The 8,571-nt window shown below is 55.4% G+C and overlaps 1 protein-coding gene across 5 annotated transcripts in view; it reads left to right on the top strand.

Annotated features, from left to right (window-relative positions):
• TANGO2 (transport and golgi organization 2 homolog) overlaps positions 1-8,481 on the top strand; it is a 15,791-nt gene extending 7,310 nt beyond the window's left edge. For 3 of the 5 annotated variants that reach the window (XM_015567289.1, XM_006768823.2, XM_006768821.2), the window contains 5 exons: positions 730-844; positions 1,410-1,480; positions 4,094-4,247; positions 5,518-5,622; positions 7,530-8,066. In XM_015567289.1, the coding sequence (XP_015422775.1) occupies positions 730-844; positions 1,410-1,480; positions 4,094-4,247; positions 5,518-5,622; positions 7,530-7,650 (566 nt within the window). In that variant the 3' untranslated portion in view covers positions 7,651-8,066. The other 2 variants (XM_015567288.1, XM_015567290.1) reach the window with 2 other exon arrangements.
• The last annotated feature ends 90 nt before the right edge of the window (positions 8,482-8,571 follow it).

Here is an 8,571-nt window from a genome sequence, read left to right as displayed (position 1 = left end):
TCGGGGGTGGGCCTTGGGGTGGGGGCTTCCTTGGGAATGTGCAGAGGCAGGAGGAGGAGCTGGAATGGGGAAGAAGGCGTGTTTCCTGGGTCCTGTAATCCACTGGCTGGCAGTCACTGTGGGGACCACCCTTGGTCTGGCCCACGTGACACTGACCTTTCATGCCTCTCAGGGAATGTGTTTCAGACTTGTCCCCAGGCAATGTGTCCCTCTGGCTGTGTGTCATTGTCCCCCCTGTTCAATGTGTGCAGAGCAGATGCCCGTGGGAGGATAGTTCCCGGGACACACGTTGTCCCTACTAAAGACGTTCCCCCTCATGCTGGACTTCCATATGGGGGCATAATGGAGGAAAACTTTTTAAAAAAATATATATTTTACTGATTTTTTTACAGAGAGGAAGGAGAGGGATAGAGAGAAATGATGAGAGAGAAACATCGATCAGCTGCCTCCTGCACTGGGGGCCTACAGGAGAAGTGCCTGTAACCAAGGTACATGCCCTTGACCGGAATCGAACCTGGGACCCTTCAGTCTGCAGGCCGACGCTCTATCCACTGAGCCAAACCGGTGAGGGCAGGAAAACTTTTTTTTAACCAATAAAAGCAGAGTCCTCTATGCCGACCTCCTTGGCTGTGGGGTCGGTGAGGTGTAGCCAGCCCATGTGGGGCCATCCTTCTCCCCAGGGCGGGGGCTAAGCCTGCTGCCTCAGCCGTGTCTGTTCCCTGCTCACAGGTGAACTGGTGACCCACTTTCTGACTGCAGACGTGGACAGTTTTTCCTACTTGAAGAAGGTCTCCACAGAGGGTCACCTGTACAACGGCTTCAACCTCTTAGCAGCCGACCTGAGGTGAGTCTGCTGGGGGTGGGGAGGGTGGCAGCCCACCGAGTGCCCCCACAGGACTGGGACTGGACTCAGCAGGGAGTAGGGTGCCTGCCCCGCTGCTCAGCTCGGGTGCCGTGGCAGCTGGGGCAGCCTCTCTTAGTTGGCTTGGTGAGGGCTGAGCCCCTCCCAGACCCACTGCCGTGGGGACCTGGGAAGCAGAGCTTCGCAGTGGGGCTCCCTGTGACGGTGTGGGGGCTGTTGGATCCTGCCATCGGGGAACTGGAGCATGACTGCAGGGCGCTCTCCTAGTACAGGGCATGCCCCCTGCCGACACCCGCCCCTTGGCCCCAGGTCCTCTCCCGTCCGTTCCTATGGCTGGGGAGCCCGCTGTTTTGGGACCATGCCTCACTTGCACTGCTCGCTGGGAGGCAGAGGTGCCCCAGGCTGGAGAAGGAAGGTGCAAGCACAACTGGCAGTGGCCCTGGAGCGCTCTGGGACCCCATGGGGATAGGGCTGTGGCAATTGCCAGGCAGCGAGGGGTCTGCACGACGTGGCCCCTGTATGACCTTCTCTGCCCTCCTGTTCACAGCACAGAGAAGGGAGATGTCTTCTGCTACTATGGAAACCAGGGGGAGCCCGAACCCATTGTCCTGGCGCCAGGTGAGCCTGCTCTGGTGGGTGGCGACAGGGTGGGCGCTGCTCCTATGGGGACACTGCTGTATTTTTCAGAGACTAGGGCCCGCTCATATTTCTCTCCTGGGACTGCTTTTTGGCTGTTTGTGTACCTTATGGCCTACATGACAGGCTGCCCTCAGCTGAGGCCGCCTCCCCCCAGCGCTGAGCCTGGGACTGCCCTGAGAAAACGGGAAACTAAAAGGCACAAAAGGACAGAGAGTGCCACCCCCTCCCACCCCCAAATTCTATGCATCGGCCCCGAGGCCTTTGTGGAAGCATCTGGAATCTGTCTCCGTGATGCCCTCAGTTCTCAGTTCTAACGACTCTGTGACTAGAGATGCTTGTTTTTGTTTTTTTTTCTAGATTGTTGTTTGGAAGAAATTCTTTTCACCTGCATCCTATTGTTTCATCCCTGAGCCTGCCCTGACCTGGTCCATGTCACTGTCTTTTTAATAACAGTTTTATTGAGATAGAACTCACATGTCATAGATCCCCCATTTAAGTGTACCATTTAGTGAATTATCATATATTCACAAAGTTGTGCACCTGTCAGTATCACTGCTATTTAACATTTTCATCACCTCAAAAAGGAACCATACCCATTAGTAATTGCTCCCTTCCTCTTCTTCCCCAGCCCCTGGCAACCACCAATCTACTTTCTGTCTCCGTGGCTTTTCCTACTCTCCCTTAGCATGTTTTCAAGGTTGATCCATGTTGTAGCATGAATTAGGGTTTAATTCCTTTTTATGGCTGAATTATATTCTGTTTCATGTGTATCCTACATTTTGTTTCTCTATTCATCCCATGATGGACATTTGGGTTTCCTTTTCTACCTTCTGGCTATTGCAGATAATGCAGCTATGAACATTTGTTACAAGTTTTCGTGTGGACACATGTTTACATTTCTCTTGGGTATATACTTAGGAGTGGAATTGCTGGATCATAAAGTAACTGTTTAATCTTTTGAGAAACTGCCAACTGTTTTCCAAAGCAGCTACACCATTTTACATTCCCACCAGCATAGGAAGTTCCAGGTTCTTCACATCCTCGCCAAAAGTTGTCATTGTCTATTTGTGTGTGTGTGTGTGTGTGTGTGTGTGTGTGTGTGTTCTATTACAGTCATCCTAGTGGGTGGGAAGTGGTATCTCATTGTGGTTTTGATTTGCATGTTCCTGGTGGCTAATGATATTGAGCAGCTTTTCATGTGCTTAATAGTCATTTTTGTATCTTCTTTGAGGAAATGTCTATTCAGATCTTGAATTGGATTGTTTGTATTTTTATTATTAAGTTGAAGTTCATTATATATTCTAGCTTCTAGTCCCTTATCAGATATATAATTTACAAAAATTGTCTACCCTTCTGTGGGTTTTCTTTTTACTTTCTTGTTGATCAAGAAAGTTTTGAAGTGCATCATTGTAAATTGATGATGTCCATTTTATATTTTTTCTTTTTTTGTGTGTGTGCTTTTGATATCGTAGCTAAGAAATCATTGCCTAATCTAAGATTGTGTAGCTTTCCCCCTATACTTTCTTCTAAAAGTTTTACAGTTTTAGCTTTTACATTTAGGTCTTTGGGACATTTTGAATTGATTTTTGTATATGGTGTGAGGTAGGGGTTCCACTCCATTCTCTGCATGTGGCTGCCCAGATGCCCAGCACTACTGATGAGTGGCCTTTCCTGTCACTCCTGATAGATAAAGCCCAGTGATACTCTGGGCTGGTGGCGTAGCTATGGGGGCCTGGCAGAGCCAGGGCTGTCTTCCTTGGAAGTTGCTGAAGTCATGCCATACTCAGTCAACTTCTTGCCTGGAAAGTCTGGCAGCTGGAGAGGGTGGTGGCTCCCTGTCCGCAGTGTATCTTTCAGGATGCATGACTCTGAGCTCCCCAACCCCTGCTACCTGCTGTAACCTCTCCACCTCAAGGCCATGCCTCTCTCTCTCTCTCTCTCTCTCTCTCTCTCTCTTTCTCTCTTTCTCTTGACATGAGAACCACCCCGCCCCTTTTTTTTGTAATGCCTTCTATTAACCACCGAGAACTTGTTCTGAGAAACTTGTGTCAAGACCTTAAGGCTCCCCCAGCCAGGGTCCCTGCCAGCATGTAGAGGAGGCCCTGCCCATGCCCACTAGGTGGGGCTGTCGTGATGTGGTGTATACTCTACCTGCTGATGTGAGCCAGGACGGATTTGGGGCAGTCACCCTCCTGGCCTCTGGTTGTGATTTTCCCACCCTTGACCTGCTCGGGTAGACCCACCCATTGAAGCCTTTTCCTAGCTTAGGGAGGGATGAGAGTGAGATGGGGAGGTGGTTCCCCCTTTCCTTTGCCCAGTTGGATTTCAGGTTGTGTATTCCTTATTGTCAAGGCCATTTGGCCTCAGTACCTTGCAGTCTCCTATTGGTGCCCTACCATGTTGAGTTTTCCACCTCTGGCCATGCCGATGGTTGGGAATACCCATAGAGAAGATGCTGGAGTTCGGGGCACCTGGCCTCTGTGCCCCCAGCTGTATCCTGGCACCTTGCCTGGTGCTGGGTGGGTGGGCGGGAGCTTACCCTAAATTCAGGCAGTGGGGCCTTTGCACTGGTGGACTGACCCCTCTCTGCAGGGACCTATGGGCTGAGCAATGCGCTGCTGGACACGCCTTGGAGGAAGCTGTGCTTTGGGAAGCGGCTCTTCCTGGAGGCTGTGGAGCGGAGCCAGGCCCTCCCTAAGGAAGTCCTCGTGGCCCAGCTTCTGGACGTGCTCAACAACGAGGAGGCGTGAGTGGGTGGGTCCTGCTGGGGTGAGCAGAGCGTCTCCCCATCACTCTGGCCCCGGGGCGGAGAGGCAGGCAGTCTCTGCTGCCCTGTGAGGCCCGTGGAGGTGACGGGGGCCAGCTCCTCAGCTGAAGGAGGACCTGACGGATATGCTGACACGCTGTCCCCTGACCCCTCCCACCTGTCCCTGTGGACAGGTAAGGTTTCCGACGGGGGCCTTTGAGGATGGGAGATGGGGCAGTCGTGGGCCAGTAGTGTGCTGGGAAGCTCGGTGCTTTCAGAGCTTGATGTGGGCTTGGGTGGTGCTCACAGGAGCTGGAGGCTCCCCTCTGTTTGCACACAGGAGCTGTGGCATAGAGCCCCACCCAGATATTACCTGGGGAAAAGCTGTCTCCGGCCCAACTTCCCTGAGGCACTGCAGCGATCTCTGCGTGGAATGGCATATTTCAGCCATCCCAGTGCGGGTAGGGGTGTATGTCAAGGTGCTGGCCAAGCTACCTTCCTCCCACGCAGCAACACGGCCCACACTACCCCACTCAGGCCAGGCCAGTGTCCTGCCCAGATGCCCATGGCCTCTTAGAAGAGCCACCCACAGCCTGCCTCTCGCTCCTCTCCCCTACAGCCCCTTTCTGCCCTGGCTCACCCTCCCTCTCCTCTTTGAACCATGAACCAGGGCACCGCCTCAGCACAGCTGACCCCTCATGGCCCATGACAGGCCCTGGCTCCTTTTATTGACAGCTGTGGTGGCCAGCAAGCTGCAGGGCTTGAGTGGGCTCCTGTCACGTGGAGAGATGCCCATAGGGCACCTCTTGGCATAAGCAGGAGCATATGTGACCAGGTGACTGCATCTCTCAGCCTGGCCCCTGCCTGCAGCACCCCCACTGATCCAGGCCCCACTGAGAGGAGGAGGCAAGCTTGCTCCCGGGGTGGCTTCTGTCCCCCTGCAGAGGACCCTGCACAGCTCTGACCAAATAGACGCCAGGCATTTTCAGGTCCAGCAGAGCCTTCCTAGCACTGAACTCATAGGTGCTCATGTCCTCCAAGTCTTGAGTTCTGGGTCCTGGGTCCTGGGAAAGCTCCTGGTAGCCCTGGCAGGGGGCGCTGTCCCAGTAACCGCTGTCTGGTCGCCTAGGCCCAGCCACGGAGTCCTAAGTGAAAGTCTTGACCAAGATTTGAGCCTTTGAGCAGAAAAGTGCAAAAAATAGACCTTCCAAGGCTGTGGGCGGGCAGCAGGTGTGGGGGTGGGGTGGTGACCCCTCTTTTGTCCTTCCAGGCAGTTGCCAGACCCGGCCATTGAGGACCAGGGCAGGGAGTATGTGCAGCCCATTCTGAGCAAGTATGCGGCTGTGTGCGTGCGCTGCCCAGGCTACGGCACCAGGTACGGCGGGCTGCTGGGTGCATCTGGTCCTGTCTCACCAGGAACCTGGCCTAACCCGAGCTCTGTGGATCCCAGAGCCTCTGCCTTATCTAGAAGGATGCCGTTTCAGCTCAGGGGGCTGTTGGGTGAGCAGATGCCAGCTCCCAGGGGTGCTGCAGACCAGGCACAAGGCCCCCAAGGCTTCCATTGCTTCCCAAGAGGGGGTCCTAGGCTGCCCCCTACCCTCTTACACAGCCACAAGGGGGCCAAGATGGCATTGGGCAAATCCCTGTCAGCTTGGAGGTCCCAGGGTCTGGCTCCTCCCTGCACTTGCCTGTGTCCCTGGGCCTGTCACGTTCTTTGCGTGACCAGGGTCGGGATTAGGTCACCTCAACCTGGGATGTTGCCGTATCCCAGAAAAGGCGAAAATGTCTCAGCCGCGAGATGATAATGTCCAGGGGGGAGAAGCTGTCCTGGCAAATTCCTTTCCTGTCTTCCTCCCTCCTGGGTGTGAGGCTGGGAGTCCTGGCCTGCCCATGTGGGCCCATCAGAGGGCAGCCCACATGCTGTACTTAGAGGTGGCTGGGAGGCACAGAGGAGGGTAGGTTGGGGTGCAGCCAGATGCGTTAGGAGTGCTGCTGCCACGTGCCTGGCCTACCTGGCCTGGAGGTGGAGCACCGCTTCATGTGCAGGCCACGTCTGCCAGGCTCAGCTTGCACCAGGCCCCAGGGGCACCAGCCTTGTGTCAGGCTGGGGACCTGCAGTGACTGTGGTGGATGGGCCGTGCCCTTGGGGGCCCATGGCTACCAAGGACTCGGAAGAGGTGTTCAGGCCGTGACCAGTACTGACTAACGTCAGGGTGATGTCACACATATACCTGGTTTTTCGATTCAGGTCGTTTGAGATTGAGTGAGCCAAGCCCCTGCTTTCCCCGCAGGTGGGAGAGGTTGGGGTATTGCTGCCTTAGGTGGTTCTCCCAGGAGGATGTATGCCAACCTTGCTATGGTGACATGGCTGAGGATCTGCTGATGCTGAGGGCATCAGGCAGGGGAATGGGCATGTGAAGTCCTGGCGACCAGCAGGCCCCTCTGAGTCTTCCATCCTTCAGGAACTGACCGTTTCGAGCCCTCTGGCTGGGGGAACGGATGGTGTGAATGTCGGCACTGATGCTCCCAGGCCCCGGGAGGGTTGCACGCCTGAATGGCAGTCTTTCTGGCTGGGAGGCTTTTTCCTTGGCAGGGGCATATTTCCCTCAAGCCCTCCGCCATCATAGGCTTATTTTTTGACTAAACCATGTGCTCGTGTGAACTTGGTGTGTGAGGCAGAATGCCAGGTCTGCTCCCTGTCTGGTTGCATGGCCGCTGGGTCCCACCTTGACTGTGGGGAGGGCCAGGCAGGAGGACAGGTGTGTTGAGAATTGGAACAGGGTAGTGGGGGCGGCGAGGGAGGGCACAGAGGAGTTTTCTAGGTGAAGAAGGCCTGGTCACCAAATAGTTGACAGGCTGACCGCTTGGAAGAGCTGAGTATGGCCGAATGTCCGTAGTTGTGCTGGGCCGTAGCCGGAGAGCCCAGGGCTCGCCCTGGTGAGAGTGGTGGGTGGTTGGAACTTGTACCACAGAGGGTGGGCAGGGAAGGCTGGGGTGTGTCAGAGTGGAGGCAACAGGAGTCATCAAGCTTCGTCCTGGGGGGCTAGCCAGGGAGCTCCAGACCCCACCAGGCTCAGCGCCCAGCTACCCCAGAGAGTCCCTCTACTTCCCAAGGCTGCTGCTCATTTGCGACCTGCCTCTAGGCATGCTGAGTGCCTAGCACAGGCCCCAGGTGTGGTGGACTTGCCCCTTCTGCCTCAGATCTGACCCCAGTTGGGGCGCTGACAGGTGGGCCAGAGCCGAGGGCAGCGGGCTGAATGTGGGCCCTGTGCTCTCTTTCAGAACCAACACGGTCATCCTCGTGGACGTGGATGGGCATGTGACCTTCACAGAGCGCAGCATGCTAGACAAAGACCCTTCCCGCTGGGAGACCAGGACCCACGAGTTTACGCTGCAGAGCTAAGACCTCCCCCTGAGCGCAGCCAGCAGGCTCCTGTAAGGCCCTGTCTTGAGGACTGGATGGGAACCTTCCACAGCACAGGCACTGCCTGTGTGTGACTTGGCCAGCATCTCTCAGCACCAGGGCCCTCTGATTTGTGTGTGATCTGTCTGTGTCCCAGTATCCAGCTCGAAGTCCATCCTTATGCCAGTGGGAGTGGCAATTCCCACACAGCCAGGTCAAAGGCAGGGCAAGGTGCATTCACACATGCACGGCACACCTGGCCCTGCCCCCTCCCCATGCATAGATACACCCACGCAAGGCACATGCTTACATACATGCCTACAGGTGTACAGGCACACATGTACACCTGTGGTGCACACACACAGGCACAGGCATGGGCAATAGATGTGTGCACAGTTGCTGGAACACACACACGCTCCCAGGACCCACGAGTTTACGCTGCAGAGCTAAGACCTCCCCCTGAGCGCAGCCAGCAGGCTCCTGTAAGGCCCTGTCTTGAGGACTGGATGGGAACCTTCCACAGCACAGGCACTGCCTGTGTGTGACTTGGCCAGCATCTCTCAGCACCAGGGCCCTCTGATTTGTGTGTGATCTGTCTGTGTCCCAGTATCCAGCTCGAAGTCCATCCTTATGCCAGTGGGAGTGGCAATTCCCACACAGCCAGGTCAAAGGCAGGGCAAGGTGCATTCACACATGCACGGCACACCTGGCCCTGCCCCCTCCCCATGCATAGATACACCCACGCAAGGCACATGCTTACATACATGCCTACAGGTGTACAGGCACACATGTACACCCGTGGTGCACACACACAGGCACACACAGGCACAGGCACACACAGGCACACATGCAGACATCATGCTCCAACACACTGAAGAGAAGATTTTGGTTGTTTATTGTTCTGATTCCAGAAAGTTTATT

The sequence above is a fragment of the Myotis davidii genome, unplaced genomic scaffold (assembly GCF_000327345.1).
Source record: "Myotis davidii unplaced genomic scaffold, ASM32734v1 scaffold223, whole genome shotgun sequence".
Lineage (NCBI taxonomy): Eukaryota > Metazoa > Chordata > Mammalia > Chiroptera > Vespertilionidae > Myotis > Myotis davidii.
Note: the sequence above shows the minus strand (reverse complement) of the source record. Positions and strands in the feature narration are given on the sequence as shown.